Source organism: Malus domestica, chromosome 05 (assembly GCF_042453785.1).
Source record: "Malus domestica chromosome 05, GDT2T_hap1".
NCBI lineage: Eukaryota > Viridiplantae > Streptophyta > Magnoliopsida > Rosales > Rosaceae > Malus > Malus domestica.
In genome coordinates this window covers 16,484,863-16,509,593 of record NC_091665.1, presented here as the reverse complement: position 1 = coordinate 16,509,593, position 24,731 = coordinate 16,484,863, and the positions used below count along the sequence as shown (strand labels likewise).

General features: G+C 37.5%; 3 protein-coding genes and 1 pseudogene across 3 annotated transcripts; 1 reads left to right on the top strand and 3 right to left on the bottom strand.

The window, feature by feature from the left end:
* Positions 1-2,807: 2,807 nt before the first annotated feature.
* On the bottom strand, positions 2,808-4,314 carry LOC103409361 (probable carboxylesterase 12). Its single transcript, XM_008348168.3, has one exon. The coding sequence runs from the start codon at positions 4,149-4,151 to the stop codon at positions 3,153-3,155; it is 999 nt and encodes a 332-aa protein (XP_008346390.1). The 5' UTR covers positions 4,152-4,314; the 3' UTR covers positions 2,808-3,152.
* A 2,153-nt stretch (positions 4,315-6,467) lies between these two features.
* LOC114825078 (receptor-like protein 3) lies at positions 6,468-8,995 on the top strand. The gene is made up of 2 exons (XM_029103416.1): positions 6,468-6,704; positions 7,931-8,995. Exons 1-2 carry the CDS (start codon positions 6,468-6,470, stop codon positions 8,993-8,995), a joined length of 1,302 nt encoding a protein of 433 aa, XP_028959249.1.
* Positions 8,996-16,211: 7,216 nt separating this feature from the next.
* Positions 16,212-22,938, bottom strand: LOC103436530 (presequence protease 1, chloroplastic/mitochondrial-like; annotated as a pseudogene).
* Positions 21,805-24,188, bottom strand: LOC114819225 (presequence protease 1, chloroplastic/mitochondrial-like). Its single transcript, XM_070822310.1, has 7 exons — positions 23,933-24,188; positions 23,664-23,838; positions 23,419-23,550; positions 23,174-23,250; positions 22,742-22,825; positions 22,399-22,489; positions 21,805-21,896 (listed from the first exon to the last, which is right to left on the bottom strand). The coding sequence occupies exons 1-4, from the start codon at positions 23,989-23,991 to the stop codon at positions 23,230-23,232; spliced, it is 387 nt and encodes a 128-aa protein (XP_070678411.1). The 5' UTR covers positions 23,992-24,188; the 3' UTR covers positions 21,805-21,896; positions 22,399-22,489; positions 22,742-22,825; positions 23,174-23,229.
* Positions 24,189-24,731: the final 543 nt, after the last annotated feature.

Genomic DNA, 24,731 nt, shown 5'->3' with positions numbered 1-24,731 from the left:
CCGCCATATCATGTGGTTTACAAAAGATGGTCTACCTAGTATTTTCCCTATCCAAAATTAATAAAGACATTTTTCTATAAAATTCTTAATGCACTTTTCAAATTAAAATCCCTCGAAAATTCTAGTATGTTTCGATGTATCTGATACATTGGTATGTTTCGATGTATCTGATACATTGATCATTGAATCCTTGACCAATCATCCAGCGGCCAAAGATTCCGATCTAATCATAGGGAACACCAGAGCAATTGCATAGTTGTAAATCCCCCTAAATCATGGTCATATCTATTGAACATTAAATACAAATCAATGACCCATATTTTCAAATAAGAATCCGAATGAAACACATTTTTGTAAACTACATGAGGTGATAGTTGATAATTGGACTTCTTTAAAATTAAAAAGGAGTACAACCATCATCCGCCATATCATGTGGTTTACAAAAGATGGTCTACCTAGTATTTTCCCTATCCAAAATTAATAAAGACATTTTTCTATAAAAGTCCTAATGCACTTTTCAAATTAAAATCCCTAAAAAATTCTAGTATGTTTCGATGTATCTGATACATTGGTATGTTTCGATGTATCTGATACATTGGTCATTGAATCCTTGACCAATCATCCAACGGCCAAAGATTCCGATCTAATTATAGGGGACACCAGAGCAATTGCATAGTTGTAAATCCCCCTAAAATCTTGGTCGTTTCTATTGAACATTAAATATTTGCCTTATGCTCTAATTTGAGAGCAAAAAGGTTTCTATTGTTTCAAAACCCATAGCTTATCAACAGGCTTAGAATTATCATAATTTTAAATTATTCTTGGTAACATTATACACACAATTGAACATACATATATAATAATGAAATTATGAAAATTAAAATTAAAAGATACAAAAAATAAAAAACATAGTCATATATATGCTACAGCTGAAGAGTGCCCACTGGCATCGGTATGCCCTTGACATGTTGAGTCTTTCCCACGACTCCTCCACTGTCGCTGAGCCAATTATTAACAGCACGACGTCTTTCTGAATCCACGCTGGCGCCGTCATCATTTCTCTATGCAGCATTTCTTTAAATTTATTCGACCTCAATTTCGATTGTGCTCTCATGACATTTTCCAAAGATTCCCAATCTTTCCCAGACCTCGATTTCATAGTTGAAACAGCAATGGTTCTTACTCTTGCCGACATAAGAATTGTCGTCGGCATCATAGCAGGAGGCAGAGCATCATTATCCAGTAGAGGTAGAGTTTTGAAAGATTCCGCATTTATCTTGGAGCATGATTTCCCATCGAAACGAGGTCCGAACGCTTCGGGATCGTCATCGTCGAAGGAGGATGTATGCAAGATCAAGATATTATGAATGCAATGACGTTAATGGAAGTATGCAAGTAAAGACTACAATCCTTATGAGATAATGATTTTGGGGACTTGTTTCATGATGTACAAAAGTTTTGTGAGGAAAATGATATTATCTAATATGATTTGCATTTCATAGTTGGAAAATCAAAGCGCTAAGCTCCAAGACTCGTAAACTTCCATTACTATCGTGTGAACCTCTATTTTCAAGTCCTTGATATGCAACTAGAAAAATTGAATGATCGCTTTAATGAGGTGAACACCAAATTGCTTCTTTGTATGGCATGTTTGGGTCCATTGAATATTTTTCATTTTTTGATCAACAAAAAATTGTTCGTTTAGCCCAATTTTATCCTCAAGATTTAGATTGTATGGACCTTATGAATCTTCCAATTTAATTTGACAAATACAATCATCATATGAAGATGCATAGTGAGTTTTCATCATTGAAAGGAATTAGTGATCTTGCAAAGGAGTTGGTGAAGACCGAGCGGTGTGCAAGCTACAAGTCTGTATAAGCTTCTTACATTGGTTTTGGCCTTACCGGTTCCAATCACTTCGGTGGAGAGAGCTTTTTCTGCTATGAAGATAGTGAAAACACCATTGCGTGATGGTGACAATGGAGATGAAGAAAAATGTGATGTTGACAGCATTGTTTTCTTCTTCTGTTGATAATGAAGCTATAATGCATCATTTTGAACTTATGAAAACGCGTATAAACAATTGTAACTTATATGGTTATTTGTTTTGTAAATTATGAATGATTGAACTATGGTTTAAGTTTTAAGATTATTATGTCTAAAAAATATTTGTGAACTTTTACATGCAGCCCTTCAAATAATTTTTTATGGATCCGCCATTGTTTGACCACCAGTCTTTTTGTGCTGGAAAAGCACAGCTTTTCAGTTGGATTCTCTGATGAACTATTCGGAGAACTTTTCGAAACCGACTCCGCAATCATCTTGCACACCACACTAGGCTAAGCACTCCCAGAAAAGAAACAGAGAGAAAAAGATGGTCGATTAATCTGAAATCTACAAAAGGGTAGCCACTAGCTAGGGTTGCATCTTCAATGGACGAGTTCTAGCCTTCGTACGTGTACTTCTTGGTCTCCAAGATTAGAAGGGTTGGCTATGGTATATCGAGTTTTTTCTATGATATTTTTCATTTAACTCTTAACATTAACTCACTTCTTACAAGAATTCTCATACAAGTCGTATGTACTCTGAGGCACAACATAAAACTAAAGGGAAATCATTTGTACACCCTTTTTTTTTCATGTGCATACTTTGTTCATTTTGTCCGTTGAATTTTACTTTATTCGATTTAATAGTCAGAAATGTACATATCGAAAAAAAAAAAACATGCGTTGAAATTAGTCCCAAAACTAAAATTTTGGTCCAAATATAACTGGAACGGAATCAGCATGCGCCTACAAATGCAGTTGATCAATCAGACTCTACATTGCAAAAAAATTATGAAATCAACACAAATTATGTTACATGCTTATTTTCTTACATAAAGTTAAAAACTCTGTATTTACATATGAAGTGACTCTTGGGACCTACCAAACTTACAGAATGCTAAACGCTCTGTAGTGCAACACTATTTACATAGTAAGGGTACTTGCACAATACCGAGAGAAAGACAACGAAAGCTTTTTTCTTACCCTATCACCAATTGTATACAACCATGAGTGTTTCTCTCTTATCACACTAGAGCGACACATGATTGTATATACCGGTTGTAGCTAAAGTTTTTTTCGCTTTAGAAGCCATGGCAAGAAAACCTAATTGAAGAACAAAACGATCCTTTTCATCATGGCTACAGCTTTTTCATTAGTGGGTTGGAGCAAATGGAATACATGGTTCTCCTCCTTTGTTTTCCATACCTTCACAACTCCTTTCCATCCACTCCTTCTCAGTGCCATACTATAATACCTTCCCCTATCATACAACGAATCTTTCTCAGCAACAAAAACCAGCACCTTCTGACACCCCAAGTCCCTCAGTTTTGGATCCTTAATCGGGTTGAAAAGCGGATCATCGGTTCCACTACTCAACGGGTTCAAAAAACGCCACAGGCCGGCCATATATAGTCTTACAATTGGTGGCATTTTTAACTCTGCCCCACTAAGTTCTGTCCCCCAGAAAAATGGATGCACCAAGACTATCCCATTGAGCTTGAACCCAGCCAAGCCCTCTGTGCCCACTTTTAAAGCCATGTGGTGTGCTATGTTAGCCCCAGCGCTGTCGCCGGAGAAAAACACACGCGTTGGATCTGCATATCTCTTCAGCCACTCTTCGGAGCTGTTTCCATCAAAATGTGAAGCAACCCATTTGAGAGTGGTCCATGAATCTTTATAAGCAATAGGCAGAGGGTGCTCCGGGGCAAGCCTATATTCAACAGAGACAGCAACCACATTGGCCATGGCAACTAAAGAGTTGACGTAGTTGTGATAAACCGGAGAAAAGGCACTTTCGACACAGAAGCCGCCTCCATGAAAGTAGACAAGAAGAGGGAGCTTGCGGGCTGAGTTGGCGGTGGAACTGGGGAGGTAAAGCCTCGCAGATATGTTTTCCTTATGTGAGATCACGACGTCTTTTGATTGCACGCCAGTTTTGGGATCGAGCGATGGAGGAACCTTTAGTTTACCCATGAAACGCTCAATTGTACCATTTTTGTATATTCTCATGAAAGGGAAGAAATCATATGCTATTTCATCGTTCATGCTCGGCGTTACAAAAGAGAAGAGAAAAATTAATACGAGTATGGAGATTGTAGGCATTTTTCTTTCTTGTGGTTGTGGAGACAGTTGAAATATGTTGGTGGGTGGACGTGGTGGATTCTACGGGACCCCCTTTAGATTCTATTAACGATCCGGTTGGTGATCATTCCAACAATTTGCGTTTCTTGTTATGCAAGTCATGCATATGTTGGCTTCAATGAGGGCAAATACTTGTTAAATATACCATTTTACGTATTAAAAGCTAATTTTACCCACAACCCTTAATTATGACGTAGTATTAATATCATTCCACTTAATGTGTGCCACGACGGGGCAAGGCAGTTATGCGGGAAGGTATGTGGCTGAGAGCAGTTGCAGTTGGTGATTAGTGATGTTGGGTAACTCGGTGCTTGTGGTTTGTTGGCGGTTGTCTAATAAACTAGGTGGTCATGGTTCACCCGGGTGGTCGTCGTCCGTTTTTTGGTAAATGTAAAAATGCTACGAACAAAATCCTATTGTTAAACAAACCAATGTGGTCGTTCCCGTTAGCAATTGAGGTCCAAACCTCAACTTTTGTTACTCTTCCATTAAAAAGGCACATGTGAATCTCACCTGGGAGATCATATTCGTCCCTTCAAACTGAAAATGTTGGTGACGTTTGTTAGCTGACTACATGAGGTTATATTTGACTAAAATTAGGATTCGACTAAAAAGGCTCAAACTGAACGATGCATGTGCTCTGAAATTGAAGATCTTATCAACCAAACTCAACCCTCCTTTCAAAAAAAAAAAAAGATTACCCAACGCTCTCGAAGATCAGGAAGAGTTGTAAGAAATTCAAATAATTAACTTCCATTTTCTGCATAACTAAATCATTAGTGTTTATGGCATGGATTTACAGAATGTATCAACGTTACATTTTAACATGTAACCGGGTGGATATCCTCTTATTAGTAATATATGTCACGTGATGTTACTGTGACATGTGTTCCAAAATTGTAGAAGGCTTTCAATCGAGACTTTAGTAAACCTTTAAATTCAATATGCACAGAAAAAATAAATAAATATAGATAAGATTCTATACGTTTGAATCTTCAGTCCTTAAGATAATGCCTCGACATTCTTCTAGTTAATTACTATAACTTGGCTAATAAAGTCAAGAAAAAACTACATATAATTGTGAAACAAATTATATGGTAGGCCATGCATCCTATAGTACGTAAATGTCGGATGAAATAGTTGTTGCTATCTACTATGCATGATTTTACGATTAATTATAATCTGAGTCGACTAATCTAGTTAAAATAGTTGTTGTCACCTGGTAGTTCATAAATCTCGTAAATTATCTTCTTCGATCTCAAAAATCTTTTTCTTAATTACGTTTTAATCGACTTTTCTTAACTTGATTGCATCTAAATATTGTCTAATTAAGTGGGAAGTAATGAACATTAGTTGTCATGGTATTGAAACCTGGACTACTACTGATTTTTCATAGTCTACATTTCATAATTCGTATATCGTTTGTTTTCTTTACGAGTGGAAAGCAAACACTTCAAAATTCAAATATTGTAGGCATGAAGTTATACCCACTGTCCTTTTTCCCTAAGGCCCATTTGTTTCACCTTCTTAACTAGGATTGGATTGAATCGAGGGACTTGCTAGAGTAGCCTAACTTGGACTAAATATTATAAGAACTGTCAAACGTTTAGTAAAGCGCCGGACTAAAGCAACGGAGGGCGAGAATGGAAAGGAAAACAATAACGGAGGACGAGAGTGGTCAGTGGGGAAGGTTACTCGAGGTTAGAGGTTCACGAGAAGGCAGCCACTCCGCTTGAAGGTTTCTGGGCAGCGTCAGCGAGGTCATTAGCAATCCTCCTCTTCCGTGTCGGACTAAATTAGACTGATGGGTCAATAACCCACTACTAATTATACTAAATTTGTGCAATTGTTGGAAATATTTTTAAAATAATTGAAAGCGCTTTCGATTCTTTAAAAATACTTTCTATCATGTTTGACAGAAAAAGTTATAAGTGTTTTTTGTTCAAATAAGTAGTTGAAGTGCTGTCCAAAAAAAAAAAAAGATGACGATAACTTAAATTTTTATTAAAAATTTAAACGTGCTTCTAATTAAAGCGTTTTTACTAAAGGTGCTTATGAAAAAAAGTGTTTTGAAGAAGCAATTTCAAACAAGTGTAAGGTTTTGTCACAAAAATGATCAATATAATTAGAAGCGTAACCATTTTATATAAGTTGTAATTTATTTTGTAAGATACCGATGTGAGACTTTTCACATCATTCAATAACTGTATGGACCCTCCTGTGTTGCTAATTCTCCAAGAACTGTTTAATTTGTACACTTAATTTCTTTTCAATGTAATGGATGTTAGCGTCGACGACTTCTATGGCAACATTCCACACCAGATTTCCAGCCTCACATACTTGGAGAGAATTCAGACATCTTCTAGAAATCATCCGTCAGACGGAATTCTAGCCTCGCATCTAGTCTTCGTTTCTTATCTTCAATGCACTGCCCTTGAGATTACGCAGTTCCCCGCTTCCAAATTAGTACAAGTGATAATACAACTAACAACATGGAAGGTGTACACGAAAACGGTAAATTTTACTGGTCTTTTGGTATTTGTACCTTGATGTATAAGTAATCTACCGTTATTTCACATCACAGTTTTCCATTTCTCCGGAAAACAGGAAGCAAATATTAAAAAATAAAAAATAAATTGCGGGACTTATTACTCAAGTGGTAGGGCACTTACCTATACATACTGAAAAAAGTTCAAATCTCGCTCCTAAATTTTCTGGTTTTTTATTTTTCAAAAACAAAACCAGGAAATTTATATCGACATGAAATTTCACGGATTTCGCTTGCTGAATTATGCAGAAACAAACAGAAATAGAACGCCTAAAAGAAAAGAAAATCGTCTTTTCTTTTTCTGGTGCTTCCTTTATATCTAAGAAATTGTAATATTTTGTTTGCTATCTTCAGCTAAGGTCAAACCAAAGACTAGGAATCTTTCAACGACTTTGAAGTCGTTAGCTTATTGTACACAATATATATATATATATATAGTGAACTGCTAATTTAGTCTCTGAATTATCGTCCGAGTAAAAGTTAAATCCCTAAACTATTTTTTTCAGAAAAATCAGTCCTTGAATTATAAAATTTGCCAATTACATCCCTAATATTAGATTTGAAGCTACTATATTCAATTTTCCATCAATTTAAGTCACGTTACTTTCATGTGGTAGAATGATAATTTTTCATAAAGAAATAGTGTATAGAGTTAACTTTGGAGGGTAAACTAGAAGTTAGATTCACAAATATATAAACTATTAAGGGCTTACAAGTGAGAAAATAACAGTATTACACTTTAAAGTGTGTCAAGTGAGGTAAGTTGACGAAAAATTGGATAAAATAACTTTGAATATAATAATAGAGATGAAATTAGCAATTTTTAATGAATTTAGGGCCTTATTTTACAAAAAAATAATAATTCGGGTTCTAATTTTCACTGAGTTGATAGTTCAAGACTAAATCAGCACTTCACCATATATAAGCTGCAACCTTCATACATATATACTCGTGTAGAAGAAAACCTGTAAGTAATCTAAATATGAGATGAATAATTCATAAAACCTGTAAGTAATCTAAATCTGAGATGGATCATTCATTCTCTCATGGCTTCCTTCTCATCCTCTTATTTTCTTCCATTATATTTACAATACATACATGCGATCTAACCAAACGCAGTGCTCTCACGTCCTTCATGAGCACTCTGTCGTCCCCTACATTGAACTGGACTGCTTCAGTTGATTGATGCCAGTGGGAAGGCATCACATGTAATCAGAATGGTTGGATCATCCAACTGCGGTTGCCATCCAAGGGACTCAAAGGAGGTATTTTTCCTTCATCACTTGGAAACCTTAAGCTTCTTTCGCACCTCAACCTCTCCCACAATCTACTTTCCGGCTCTCTTGAAGCCGGGATGTCTTTGTCCTTGAGTCACCTTGAGATCCTTGATTTGAGCTATAATCTTTTCTCCGGAGAAGTAGCATTGTCTTTATCATCAAGTTACATCCAAACGGTTGATCTTTCGAGCAATCAATTCAACGGAACAATTCCATCTTCATTCCTCCAGCATTCCTGGAATTTGAGCAGTTTTAATGTCAGCAATAATCATTTTACAAGCCAAATACCATCCCTTATCTGTCTCCGTTTCTCTTCACTTAGAGTCTTGGATTTCTCCCACAATAATTTCAGTGGCTCAATTCCTCTAGGACTAGGAAACTGTTCCGAATTGGAGGTCTTTCGTGCTGGTGACAATACTCTCTCAAGGTCCCTTCCTGCTGATATCTACAAAGCTCAAGCACTTCAAGAAATTTCATTATCTACTAATAGCCTTTTCGGACCCATCGGTGAGAATGTTGGGAAGCTCTCCAAATTAAAGCTCATGCATCTTCATTACAACAATCTAGAAGGTCATCTGCCCCCATCTTTGATGAATTGCACAAATCTTGTTGAAATAAAACTCAGATTCAACCGTTTTAGTGGGAATATCTCCGCGCTTGATTTCTCTAAACTTACTCAACTTAGTAAACTAGATTTTATAAATAATATGTTCACTGGTATCTTGCCAATAAGCCTTTACTCATGCAAGTCCCTCAAAGCACTTCAATTGGCTGCAAATTATTTCGAGGGACAAATCCAACCTGAGATTCTTCAATTGAAAAACTTGACCTTCCTCTCGCTTTCTAACAACAGACTCACCAATGTCACGGGGGCAATGAATATATTGACGAGCTTAAAAAGTCTCAAGGTGCTCCTTTCAAAAGTTTTTGCAGGTGAAGAAATGCCAGACGGGGATATAACTCTAATTAAAGAACAGTAGTATGATGGAATTGTCTTTGCTCATTTATCCACAGAACTAGGGTTACACTTTTATACACATATTGCATAGTACGATCCTATTATATTGCCTACAATCAAGGCTAACAGGGAGCTAAATAAGAAGGTGAATAACTAATATTAATTTACAATATTTGACCAATCAATCAGAGATCTCTTTCTTAACACTCCCCCTCAAGTTGGAGTGTATGTTAATGACACCCAACTTGCCAAGTAAGGTCTCAAACTGTGTTGAACTCAATGGCTTGGTGAATAAATCTGTTGGTTGATTTTATGTTCGTATATAGGCTGTTCGCACCATCCCTTCTTGAATTTTCTCGCGTACTAGGTGACAGTCTATTTCTATATGCTTCGTTCGTTCATGAAATACTGGGTTTGAAGCAATGTGCATGGCGGCTTGATTGTCATAGAATAATGTAACAGGTTGTGCATGATTCAATCGTAAGTCCTTCAAAATATTCTTGAGCCATGTGACTTCGCAACAGGTAGTGGCCATGGAGTAATATTCTGCCTCTGCACTAGAACGAGATACAGTGCTTTGTTTCTTTGTCTTCCAAGAGATAGGTGCTTGTCCAAGAAAGATACAATAACTAGTTACTGATCTTCTTATGTCTTTACATCGAGCCCAGTCAGCGTCACAAAAAGCGTAATTGCAACGGACCTGTAGTAGGTAGAAAAATTCCCTGTCCAGGAGCCTGTTTAATGTATCTGAGGACTTTATGTGCTGCTTCAAGGTGTGGTTGTCGTGGTTTATCCATGAATTGGCTCAACACATGAACCACATAGGTTAGGTCCGATCTTGTAATTGTTAAATAAATTAACCTGCCCACAAGCCGTCTATATGAAGATGGATTACTCAATAGTGTCCCACTTGTTTGCGTGAGGGACAAATTTTGTTCCATAGGAAACCATGAAGTCTTTGATCCAAGGAAACCAGCATCGTCTAATATTTCCAACGTATACTTGCGTTGACATAAAGTAATTCCTTTGCTTGATCTTGCAACTTCTATTCCCAGGAAATATTTGAGCTGTCCCAAATCCTTTAGTTTGAAATGTTGGGAAAGAAAGTGTTTAGTCTCTTCAATCTCTTGTAGGTTATTTCCTGCAAGTATTACATCATCAACATAGACTAGTAATGCCATAAAACTACCTTGACGACTTCGGACAAACAGTGAGTAATCAGACCACGATTGATGGAAACCAGCGGCTTTGAGGGCATTGGATAGCTTGATAAACCATTGTCTCGAAGTCTGTTTTAAACCATAAAGTGATTTGTTTAGTTTGCATACACGAGTTTCCCCCTTTCGTCCGAACCCAGGAGGCAAGGTCATATGGACATCGTCGTACAAATCATCATTCAAGAATGCATTATTCACGTCGAGTTGGTGGAGATGCCAACCACGGAGTGCAGCAACGCTCAGAAGGACACGGACAGTGGTGAGCTTGGCAACAAGAGCAAAAGTTTCCCGATAATCAATCCCCTCTATTTGATTGTAACCTTTTGCAACAAGTCGAGCGTTGTAGCGCTCGACACTCCCATCAGGTTTGAGCTTCACTTTGTACACCCATTTGCAACTAATAGGACGTTTATGAGATGGTAAGGGCACAAGAGTCTAGGTATGATTTGCCTGGAGTGCTGCAATCTCATGTTGCATGGCATCATGCCATCTGGAGTCTTGAACAGCCTGTGAAAAACTAGTAGGTTCCTTGATAAGGGTGAGATTAGTGGTGAAGGTTTTGTGTTTATGAGAGAGGTGGTCATAGGATAAATAACGAGAGAGAGAATGAGACGTACCTGATGATTGAACCATGCTCGTGGAAGAGTTGGGAACAACGTGAGAGAAGAGAGTTGCTTCTATGTGAAAATCCTGCAAAAAGGTGGAGGGTTTAGTGGGATGTGTGCTGCGACGAGGAGGGTGGGGACACGGGGAGGAGATGACGGTAAAGGGGATGGGATGGGTGAAGCGGGAAGTGTTGAAGTAGGTGATGAGGGGTTTATGATGGAGGGTGGTGAAATAGGAGTCAAAATAGGGGAATGGTGTGTGTTTGATGAGGGTGGGGTAGGTGCATTAAGTGGTGGAGTAGAATCAGCAAGTTGAGGGGAAAAATCAGGAGGGAGGTCCCCTGATGTGTTGGCTAAAGTTGGGGACTCATTAAAGGAGGCCATATGGGATGGTAACAGTGAAATGATAGTAGGTGGCAAGATGTGGTGTTGGGCAGCGGAAGTTTGATTATTTTGATAGGGAAATTGGTCCTCAAAGAACACAACATCCCGTGAAACAAAGACTTTCTTCAGAGTGAGATTAAATAGTCGATAACCCTTTTTTCCATAAGGATATCCAAGAAAAACACAACGTGTTGCACGGGGGTCAAATTTAGAAGGTCTGTGTGTGTGTGTGGAGGCAAAACACAAACTGCCAAAAACTCTTAAATGGGAATAGGTAGGTTCTTTATGAAATAATTTTTCATAAGGTGTTTTACCTTGGAGAAGTGGAGTTGGTGTACGATTGATGAGGTAAGCTGAAGCAAGTATAGCATCCCTCCAAAAATGTTTTGGCAGAGAGGCTTGAAAAAGTAGCGCCTTAGTTACGTTGAGCAAATGTCGATGCTTGCATTCAGCGACACCATTTTGTTGTGGTGTGTTAACACAACTAGACTGATGAATAATCCCTTTGAGAGCATAAAAAATCTCAAGTTTAAATTCAGGACCATTGTCACTTCTGATTATTTTGACCTTAGTATTAAATTAAGTTTCAACCATATGGATAAATTTGACTAAGAGATCTTTTGTGTCAGATTTATGCTTCATCAAATAGGCCCATGTGGTCCTAGTATGATCATCGACAATAGTAAGGAAATATTTGGCACCTGAAAGAGAAGTAACTTTATAACGACCCCAGATATCAATATGAAGTAATTCAAAAGCTGATTTACTAGAAATGGAACTGGAAGGAAATGGTGATCTTGTTTGTTTAGCCAAAGGACAAATTAAACAATTGTTGGTAACACAAGACTTATTATGAAAAAAGGGAATAACAAAGACACTTTATGAGATGGATGTCCAAGACGTTGGTGCCAAAGGTTTGGAGACATGATGTGAACAATGTTGCATATTCTTTTCTTTGGTGGATCGAGGTAGTAGAGCCCCTCCCGTTCAATTCCCATCCCAATCATCTTCCCCGAGACTAGGTCATGTATGACACAAAAATGTTTTAGAAAAATTGTGACATATAGGGAATTGTAGGCTAGTTTACTGATGGATATCAAATTCAACCTAAAAGGTGGCACACACAAGACATTATCAAGGATGAGATTGGGAGAGAACACTATTTGTCCAATATGAGTGACTTTGGCAAATGACCCATTTGGTAGTTCAACAGTGTGGTTTTCAACAGGTTTTGAATTTGTAAGAAGATTGGGGATACAAACAATGTGGTCCGTAGCACCACTGTCCAGGATCCATATGTTTTTCATGCCATTATGTGTGAAAGAGAAGGCTTTACTTGAAAGTTCTTCATGAGTAGAAGAATTACCAACTTGATTGACAAATGATGACTTGTTCTTGTTGAGCATTTGAAGGATTTGCTTGCAATCCTCCTGGGAAAATGGAAAATTGGGTGTATCCATCTTTGCCTATGTTGTGACTTGATTTCCTTTTGAAGAAAAGTAACGATTTGACTTGGTCTCAGCAGCGACCTTTCTCTTTCGACAGAACTCGAAGGTATGACCTTTCCACCCACATAAAGTGCACTTGAGTTGTGCACGACAGTTCTTGGTGGTATGGTTAGTTTTGTTACACTTACCACATCGAGTCCCATTGTCGTCTGATTCAGGTTCTCGGTTGGGGTTTTTCACCGTAAAAACAACAGCTTCTGGTTGAATGTTCTTCCTGCTGGAAACTTCTGCCTGTCGTTCATGTCGAAGGACTAATGCATAGGCCTTATTCACCGTGGGCAGTGGGTTGAGAAGAAGAGTATTGCTTCGAACAGTAGCATATGATTCATTCAGTCCCATAAGAAACTTCATTGTTTTCTGAGTTTCAACATATGATGTGATTTCTTTCTTTGTTCCACAATTGCATGCTGGGATTAAACATAAGACATCACGTTCATCCCACAAGCTTTTAAGTTTTGTGAAATAAGAACTTACACTCATGTTACCTTGTATGCAATCATGGATTTCATTCTCTACATGGAATAGTTGAACCCATGTGCTATAATTATCTTCCATCAATGGTTGTGGTACAAGAATTGCACCAGGTTGGTCCGAATGATGAAGGAAAAGTGGATGGTTGGGATTTTCCCATTGTGAGTGGGAAGTCATGCCTGAAGTGGTTGACTTTGATTCTGACTTGTCACCCATGCCGTGTTAGCTAGGGTTAAGTTTGTGTTGTGTGTTTTCCCAGATCAGTGCTCTGGTACCATCTAAAGAATAGTAGTATAATGGAATTGTCTTTTCTCATTTATTCACAAAACTAGGGTTACACTTTTATACACATATTGCATGGTACAATCTTACTCTATTGCCCACAATCAAGGTTAACAGGGAGCTAAATAAGAAAGTGAATAACTAATATTAATTTACAATATTTGACCAATCAATCAGAATCAATCAGATATCTCTTTCTTAACAATAACTGTCGATTCCGGGTTACAAAATCTGTGTTTTCAATTTCTTTGACAGTCATATGACAGGTCACATACCTGCATGGATTTCAAAGCTAAGGAAACTGGAAGTCCTGGATTTGTCTTTTAACAGACTCACTGGCACAATACCTGGTTGGTTGGGGACTCTTCCGAGACTTTTCTATTTGTTGTTGAATGACAACTTGAATTCGGGTGAATTTCCGAAGGAGCTTTGCAGACTACAAGCGTTAGAATCGCAAAAGGCTGTGAACGATTGTTCTCTTGAGTTGCCCGTCTACTTCCAACGCCGTAATAATGCATCTGTGGTGGCTTCACAGTACAAGTATGTGGCCTACATGCCCAGAGTAATCTCCCTCAGGAACAACAATTTAAGTGGCAGCATACTCTTTGAGATCGGCCAATTGCAGTTTCTTCAACAACTGGATCTAAGCATCAACAACTTCTCTGGCAACATTCCAGACCAAATATCCAACCTCACAAATTTGGAGAGATTAGAACTCAATTGTAACCGTCTGTCAGGCGAAATCCCATCATCACTATCAAGTCTCCATTTCTTGTCTACGTCTACTGTTGCATACAATAATCTCGAAGGATCAATACCAGGCGGCACTCAGCTCCAAGGCTTCAGTATGTCTGCATTTGACGGGAATCCAAAACTTTACGGTGCCCCACTTCCAAACCAGTGCTTGTGAAGTAAGAATAAGAAGAACCAGGATCCAGACGACGATGAGGATCAAAATCTATGGGTTGTGTTATCTGTGGTGCTTGGTTTCGTTGTAGGGTTCTTGGGATTCCGTTGCCCTTTGCTTCTCAAGAGGACATGGAGATATGCATATTTCCAATCCCTAGACAATGTTCAATTCAAGTTCTATCTGATGTGGAGAAGGCTTAGAAGAAGGTAGACTCTTTTTTAATTTTCTTTTTCGATTTGGTTTGTGATGTTGTTGACCCTAGAAACTACAAAGCCTACGTGGCGCGCAGGCCGAGTAATCTAAAGGCTAACTACGTCATTCGGTGATTGCGGGGCGTGCCAACTTGTCGGCCGAGCTCGGCCGAGGAGTAAATTTTTTGATGTTGCGTTGGGCGCGCGGCTGACTTCTGCGTCTTGCGATTGCGGCCGAGAAAGGAACACGTCTCGGCCTCTTGGGCTCTCGAACCTGAAGACAAGGTTACTATTTTTATGAAGTCCAATATCAAATTCGGCTTTCAACGTGCCGAATGTGATCACTTGTAACACCTCACTTCGCCGAGAAGGCTGATGAGATGACCTCGACCAATAAGGATTCAAAAATCCTTCTCGACCGAGACTTGGATAGGTAATCAACCGTCCTCGCCGTAGTGCTGTTGATGCCAACGGAAGATGCTGCGGGATCAGCTGATTCTACGGTGATAGAGCTATCTATGCCGACTTAAGATATCACCGGTTGCTTCCACAGTGCTGTTGATGCCAACGGAAGATGTGTCAGCGAATTTGCGCAGGGCAGTTGTGTGTTGAATTGGAGGTCCTCTATGCGCTGCTCATGTTTCTGTATTTATAGAACATCTTTACCTCTGCACGGCCTAATAATTAAGTAGAGTTCATCTACAATTCAAACTAGTGCAGCTGATCCGTGCCATAGGTTAAGGCCTATCCCCCTTTTTAGGCTTGGTATCACATCACCACAAATAAACAAGTTTATTTCCATAAAATAAACAAGTTTATATCCATGCAATCACTTCACCAATCAAATCCATCATGTATATCTCCCTTCACGAAGACCACATGCATGATGATTCCTTCATCATCTTAAACTCTAAAAAACAATTGATGAAATTCATCATCATATCCCAAAAAACCACGTGCCTTGACCCTGTCCATGAATTCAAGGTCCATTTGAACTGCACCACCCACTCCTATATCAGAAACAAGACACATAGGAGACTACATACACTTGGAATCTGTTATGATAAGACAATTTAAATGTCTCCGCGCAATCCTTTGAAGATAGATTAGATCATTTTTCCAAAACAACCAACTGGATATATCAAAAATTAGGTTTTAACTATCCCAGTTAATATTAAGAGATAATATTATGATTAAAATAATATTACTTCTCAATAATAACTAAAAATCCTCTCAACCACTTTATTATCCAACGGTTTAATATCTGCTTATTCAACGGCCTCAATTGCTCGGGCCGATGATGTAAATTCGGGTCCAAACAGATGTTTAATTCTTGTCCTTGTTATTAACAGGAAAATCGAAGGCCAAGTCCAAGAACCAAACAAACCGGCCGAAGTTAAAAGCAGCAAACTGGATAGTGGTGCTATGAGTACAAATTGTTCCGAATATGCAAGCAACGACGAATCTCTCATGGTCCCCGACAACTCCAAGCCACCTCTCTTCAATGTTCCAGTTAAAGCTGCCTGCCCCGAAGACGAAGAAATATTAATGCGTACGAATTAAGCCAGAAAAATTGTACATTTCTTCTAATAGCCCACTGCCGAACCAACTTGCCAGAAAAATTGAGCGCAATGTGGAATGATTCACGTTGGAACTAGGGTGAGGCTTGCTTTTTGCTGCTTGATATTAAGTTTTTTTTAAATAAAAATTATAAAGAAAATATTTTCCTAACAGCTAATACAAGTCTAATTAGTTCTCAACAAAAAATAATAATAATAATACAAGTCTAATTAGTTACTTGAATCTCAAGACAGAAGAAGCGTGTATCCGAATCCAGGTGAAATTCAGTGTCACACAAAAGCAAGTGTTCATTTGCAGCATTTTCTGAGACCGTCTCATGTAGCATAGCGGCGTACCAACTTTGGTTTGAAGAGTTTAGGTCGCTTCCCTATTGCTTCGGTGACATCCAATGGCGATCCCACTGCAACCACAACCCCTTTGTTTTTAACTGAGTCGATTGCATCTGCAAATTTCTTGAAGTCCTGCACACTGCGCACAGGATCAAAGAGAGATAACGTAAACAAGTTGTAACATTAATGTTAAATCGTCACAGGTATGTGCCTTAGTCAATGCAGTGTTGTCATAAAAGAACCTAAATGGTATGCATCATGAGTTGTGCATAAATAGTAAACTTGGATGTTCAAATTCCCTTCTCATGGCATGAAGAGGGGTACTATCTTCACACAAATGAAATGGAACTTCAATAAAGATGATGATGCTGTCACTTGTTTAGAGTAATATCGCTTAAAACGTCATAATTTTATGAAGATAACAGACTTAGTACTGTGCAATTCCTGGAATGCAATATAGCTATAACATCAGCTAAAATCATCCGAAAAAAAGTAGTCCACTTTACCTGGTTGACAATATGTCTTTGTGTCTTTTTCCTATCTTCTGATGCGACTCCCATTAAATAGTCCATCAGAAAACTGCATAACAAAAATGACGGGAAAGAGTACATAACGATGCTAAAAATAAGAAGTAAACTCAGAAACACTTGTGACGTGATCACCACCGGGCTTTTGCAGCAGGTTGTGTGCTAGATTTAAATGTGAAGTAAAGGGTTCGTACACTTTGTAGTTCCCATCAACGGCCATATTGACATTCTAACCTGTTCTTTCTTTTTCCTTATCCCCTTTTGTATTAGTATCACACTATCACAGACGCTTTTAAATCTCACCTCTTTAACAAAACAAGAAGTCATGTCCACATACCTAAACTGACAACCTTTGGAATCAGGAGGCATGGCAAAATCCTCTCTGAAGTGCCCGAATAATGGCCTTTCTAAGAGTGTCCTCATCTATTTCTAATTCTCGTAGAAAATCTCCAGTTCCATCATATAGGTCAAGCATCTTTAAGACAAGAAAGAGAATACTCCTACAAAAAAAAAAAAAAAAAAAAAAAAGATTGTCAGCGAGCTTCTCAAACAGCAAATTTGTAACACAGCAAATTTTTACCTGTGTAAATATCAAAGTAACCACCATAAGCTGCATCATTAGGTCCCGCCTGATTACACGACCATGTATTAGTAATAAATTGGGAGACAACGTGTGTAATTCCATTAACCCGATAACCAGTGTCATGGATGTTAACAGATTTTGCAACATTATTAACCTGTTGAAGGTAAGAATCAAGAATAATCATTCCCCACCAAACAAGAAAGCTGGTATAAAAAAAGGAACCGTGCACAAAACAAACTTTATATGCTAACCTTAATAGGCATTACAATGACCTCATTTTCAGACGGTAGTCTAGCTTTCCAAGTAGTTTTTCTTGCAAAGGGAGACTTACTAGGCAGCAAGTCCAGAAATTTGCTAACAAACTTCTCAGATTTGGTAAGACTCTTCCCTTCAGCAGTCATATTTATGAAGCAACCTTTCTTACAAACTACGGACTTGTGGATCTCCTCTAGAGATGAAGAAATGCCGTCCCAATCTTGATCAACTTTCCTTTCAAGTGCTTGCAGAAACTCCAATTGACTAATTATAGAGAATATACAAACAGTATGAGAAATTGTATCTGTCCCATTACTTTTCTAAGTCAGTGCTGAATTTTCCATACCAAGACAAAATAACTGCACAGAACTTTAAAGCTTTATGATTATTCATATTAGCTAGGATGTCAACCTGCATAAATAATCTCAAAGAGAGATGCGTATGATAATTTTGAAAAAGGTTTAAAATGCCAAGGTCCTGGAACAAACCTAATCTTTAAACATTTAATAAGATTACATTAAACAACAGGAAAAAAAATGGTTAAATTTTATGTCATTGCACATCAATGTTTTAAAAAACTCGCCTCGAGGCGCGCCTAGGGCGCCCTTGAGGCTGGGCGCCATGGCTAACGCCTCAGTTTTGCTGGAGTGGGCGAAAGGCTTTGCCGGAGACGCCTAGGCGCGCCTTAGTGGGTTTTTTTTTTCTTTTTTTTTCTTTACTCCCAAACCCAAATTTTGGCTAGGATTTTAACTGCTTCATACCTCTTCCTTGCACTTTTGTCTCTATGCCTTTTTTCTGATTTTTATTTTTTATATAATGGATGTGTGTGTTGTTTGCATGCATTGTTATATATGTGCTCATTGTACTTTTCATCCTCTGTTTTATGCATATATAATATAATATATGTATATATATGTGTATATATATATTTATAATATATGTGTGTGCTCAGGGTGATTATTGATTAATAATCTTCTTATTTTTAATATAATATATGTGTACGCTCAGTGTATATATTAAAAAATTTAGGTCCCGTGAGGCTTCGCCTCACGCCTAGGCCGGGCTTCCCCTCGGACGCCTCGCCCATGCCTCACGCTTTTAATACACTGTTGCACATTGAATTTATAAACGATATTTCCATGTTTCTGGAAAATACACTTCTCGGAGAGAGAAACGAACACAGGTCAAGTAAGCATATGCAAAGATCAGGGCACAAGACAAATAACTTGAAAAGCTTACTCCAACCTGATACCAAAAAGCTGTTCACGATTCCACCCAAAAACATTTAGCTTTGCATCCGTCCTTACAGCAGCAATTTCGTGATGATTATCACTCTTTTGGAACTGAAAATGACATTATATAAACTCAAGCTTTGATAGTTAATTGTGAAGGATTGTCACTGTTAACATTGAGCTTATTTTAATAAAGTTAACAATACCTCCCCTATAAACTGGGAAACTGTCTCTTTAAACCACATCTTGTCTGTAAACTGGACTTCTTGAAGAACATAGTAGATCTGCAATAACATGAAATGAATGCATTAAAACCTTGATCTACTATCTACCAAACCACTCGTTCAGAACCAAAAATAAATAATAATAAAAAAACTTGCAAAAAATGGAAGGAAAGGATTAAAAAAATTAGTGAGCAATGGCACACTAATTGTGCATGCCTAGAAACTTCTCCCTGTTCCAATATGGTACAAACAAAAGCAATCAAAAAAGTATAAGATAGGCTTCTTAGTGAAGGGAACTTTTATAAAGAAAGGGTAACCACTTAACAACTTATTCTATTGATTAAAGAAGATTTACTCCATATTTTGCATGACATATTTTTAATCCAGTTATTCGTATTTAGAATGGTGCAAGATGTTTAGCGCATACTTTTGCAGCCAAACATATAACGTAGACGACAGAGAAAAGATTCCGAGTGTCTCAGTATGACTTGGCAAATGGTTGAACCTAAGGGATTATTTATTTGCCTTCAAATTTGTTTATTTTTGGATTGGGCAGGAGATCTGCTCACTGAACTGCTTGTGTGTGAGGCCATCAACTTTTGCAATTCATTTCTGTTTTTCACTAAAATTATTTTTTCACATGAAAATATAGTTAAGTCGACAAAATAACAACTATATGTGTAGGACAATGGATTCCATCAGCATTCAGGTATTGGCCTGATGTAAACCTATATGCATAAGCCTATGTCCTTACCAGACAAACTATGGTCAACTGGTGCAAGGACGTAGTACACATAAATAAAGCATCACATGCAAAGACTATAAACTTGCAACTCTGTGCAACCAAAAATGTTTTGAGCTAAGACCATTAAGTACCAATAGCATATCAAATTGTATAAACACACCCGAGAACGTGAAACCCCCTTCATCCAGATTAGAATACCCCTCCCTGATTGATCAGTAAAATATACAAAGGAAACTGAAGATACTCATCAGCTGACTCTGAAAAGAAAAGGAAAATAATACCACTTTAAATAGGTCTTCTGCACGTCCTGCCATGACTTTCCCTTGAATAATTATATGAGCACATGGATCTTTCTTTCACCGTACAGATGACGTAACTGGATTAACTGATATTCCTCCCGTTTTTCTTGCAATCAATTGATGAAGTTCAGCAAAAGTCATGTCTTTGTACCTAGGTTCACCAATGACAAACTGCCTAGAAAACCAAAATAGAGTCAAAGTATGGGTCATATGATTATTGAGTAATCTGAGAAAGGTGGCTGATATGATTTAATGCTCAGCCTTCTTAGTTTCTTAATTAATGACAGGGAATTAAAACTAGCTCAATGACGTAGTATGGCTCAGCATATCATGGTGCCAATGGCATAGTCTGACTCGTCAGGTCACTCATTGAGATAACATCTTACCAGAAAATAGGGACCAAGGGAAGAAGCTCTTGCTTTAGTGAACCCATATGGAACACAATGTCAACAGAAAGGACATCATTCGTGAAGAAATCATGTTGCAAGACTTTAACTCCATTTAAACACACAACCTGCATACAACAGATAGAAGATTTTTATTTGTTTCATTCTTTATTCTTGAAGGAACTAATCCATAAAGAAAACGTGTACAAACTGAAACACAATAAATCAGATTTTTAGGGTGATTAAGACCCTTGGGGGAACATGAATAGGTTTTGGAATGTCTTGCAGAGAGAGGCTTGGAACACTTCTCAAAGCTTCTGGTGGGTCAGGATTTATCTGCTTCAGTCGCAGCTCTCGGGTAGCATGTACCAGTTCAGCGAGATCATTTTCTGTCATACCGGCTTTAACTTTCCCCAAGATTTCTTCCTCATCTTTTTTATCACCAGAAAACTTTTGTGGATCAGGCTGTCCAAGAAGTCGAATGTTAGGAGTAATAAACAAACAAAGTTTGGCGAAAAATTCTTTGAACAATTACCTGCATTGCTACCACAACTTTATGAGGATTGTTCATTGTTCAAAATGAATTTCTTTATCAGAGGAGAGAAAACAGCTTTAGAGCCTTCCTTTTTTATTCTGGCATTCAGTTCCTTTAAAAAATTGCCATGCTTCAGTGGATCAAAGGGATCCATACCATTTATCCATTTATCCTATAGAGATTTAATATATTAAGTTCATGATTAAGAATAAATGGCTATTAATAAAGAATGTATATTATGAACGTAAAAGAAAACAAAGACGAGTATATCTTACAATGGACTGGAGCATTAAGAACAAGCCTTCAGGAAGTATTTTCTTATTATGTTCCCCGCAAATGAACTCCATTGTATTCATGGATGCTTCTACAGCATCTGTATCAAAGCCTTTCTCCGCAAATAGTATAAGTGTACTCGTGACTACTAGCTCTACCTTTGAAATGCCATCGCGAGAAACATTCATCACCAATATACTCAATAGAGGTTGAAGGAGATGAAAATTAACCTCAATAAAAATATCTCCATAGCCATATTCCAGCAACATTCTCCTCAATGGAGAAAGAATAATTGTCGAAATGAGATGAACAAAAACGTCAATTGTTCGCTCAGTCTCCACAGAGCAACCAACTGAGGCATACCATGTTTTTCTTCTCTAAGTCACCTGAATTACCAAAAGGATAGTTCTTAAGAATCCTGACTGACTCTGAAAATGGTCTGTGTGGTTTGATCCTTGATAAATTTGGTGCTGGAACTTGCATCAAACATGTCTATATTTCTCTAACAGCTTCTAATTTGTTTCTTTTTTCAATTAACCTCTGATTTAATTCTTCAAAACAAATTGGATATAAAACTGAAATAATGGGACATTTGCGATTTACAGACTTGACAGCCTTGTAAAGGAAATCTATTAAAGTAAGTGACTAGAAGGGATAAAATGTAGTAACAAATCCTGTAAGAGGCATTATATATTCATGATTTTAAATGGCCAGATTAATATCCTCAATACGCTCTTTTTTTAACTATAGATTCTCATCGAGTTTATTTTCAGAAAATTCGCCCACTATTTTATTATAGAAATGGCGAAAATAGTCTTGCAAGTTATATAGTAGGTAAACATAAGTTATTCACTTGTATGTACGTAAAACACAGATTTGTTTCAATACCACTCAAAATGTGCAGACGCTTAGTTGGATCATCATTTCCATAAAACCATATCCTTGCGTTACTGCGATGGTAGTTATTCCAGTGGAACTCCTGTAATTTTATTCTCAGAAATTCAGAAAGAAAAGCACTGTAGCACTAAAACAATATTTAAGGAATAATTCATAAAAATTTATCCTTCCGAATATGAAAGAAAAATGTAAGTCTGTTGGATCGATGACCAAACCATAAAAAATACATCTTAATTAACGTCACAAGACTCATAACACATGCACAGTTTTAAAGTTTATCATGGTATCTGATATATCAAAGAAATAATCATCCTGTTTAGTGAACACAACAAACCTTGAAGTCCTCAAATGTCAATTGGGGCATAATTTGTGGATCCCCAGCATGGTCAAAATTGTAGGTACTGTCCAGAAAAGCGGCCTGTAGAAAATGAGAAGCAGATGTATGATATTAGAGATATACTAAACAAATTAGGAAAAAAAAATATGAACACTAGGCAAGCAAAATAACCAAACTTGTAGCTCTGTAGTCATCAGTGGTAACAAATGATTGTGTAGCTTAATATGTCAGAAAAAGCGACGGGTGGTATATAAACACAACAAATGACCTCAACAAATCTGAATGTTACCACTGTAGTAAGCACACAAGTATGTGATTGTGATTATACAGCCACAAGCTATCATGTTTATGGAACCTAATCACAGTTAGTAAAGATGACGTTGTACGAAAACCTATACAATATGAATAAAAAGTACAGAGAAAAATTGCCTGTCGAGCAGTAAGCTTCAGTACATCTCTCGCCAGTGGCCAAAATTGGAATTTCTTCATCTGATTGAAGACAAGTCCTGAAATTATGAACAAAATTCATTTTACGATGAAATGGCACATTAATTTCGTGCTTGGAAATTAATGAAACTCATAATTAATTAAGAAACATAAAATTTTGCCAGCATAATGCAAAACCAAAGAAAACAAAACACAAGAGAACCGGGCACATGCATCAAATGTCCAACCTTGATAAGATAAATCTTCGGATGGGTCGTTAAGCTCATAACGCAAACCCTGTTGCCAGAAAATCTGGATGTCCTCCACACAATTAGGAAAGAAGACAGCATCGGGAGTAGATCAACGAAATTATGCAATTCCTGAAGCAGTTATGAAAACCATATAATTTTAGGAATACAGATTAATCAGATACAAACAACACAAATTAGACCCACATTGTAGTTTCGTTTCCAGTTTTCCAACCCGTATTTACCTTTGTAGTTGTGCAATTACCAGAGTAATAGGTCCTATCAGCCATGACTTTACAATACATATAAGTACTGAAGCTCTTTAAAACCAACACGTCAAATGGTCTTTTCAATGGGTACTTTCTTGACCCACATATCACACTCTGCTGCAATATGTTGGCCACTCCAGTCGAATCGTTCCTGCATCTCGACAGTTCAACAAATATATGAACAAAAGCGCGAAATCCACAACTGCATTACATGAAAAGGCAGAGATTTTTGGAAGAGAACTCACTGTATCGTTTGGAAAGTAATGCCGAAGACCCTTTTCTTGGAGGTGTTGGACAGAGACATGATTTGGGCACCCGTCTTTTTGTGCCGGAAAAGCACAGCGTTGGCGTTGCAGTATCCGATGAACTCTTCGGAGACCTTCTCGAAACCGAGCTTCTCCGCAACGTCATCTTGCACACCAGGAACAGGAAGCTCTAAGCACACCCAGAAAAGAAACAGAGAAAATAATGGTCGATTAATCTCAAATTTACAAAAATGGTAGCTTGTGAGGCTTTAACTTCAATTATCTGAACTGTTTAGTTTAGATTATTATTACAAAATATTAGCAAATAAAAAATATTTGAAGTATTTAATTGAGATTAAATAAATTGATGAATTCTATGTTTTAAGAAACATTAAGATTTCATCGTAACAATTAAATAGGCAAATGGTTTCGAATTGAATTGAAGTTTTGTAAGAATAATCTATAAATCAAGATTTACAGATAAATGATTAGAATCATTGAAGTTTGATAGAGAGTGAGTTCATCAAATGTACAACTAATCTCTATTTTTATAAAAGAGGGGTTCCCTTCTCTTAAACGGCTAGTTCATAAATAATAGAAGATTTGTTGAATATTTTGGAAACTATTCAAACTACACCACTGAATTATTTTTTCTTTGATCATGGTCTCATTCTGTAACACCCCACCTACTTTATACTTAAAAAATATAAAAAAAATAAAAAATGGTTTTTAAATTTTAAATGGTGAGCCGTAGGGCCCACTCCTGAATTGTTGTCCCCAAGTCTCCTATCTCTCCCTC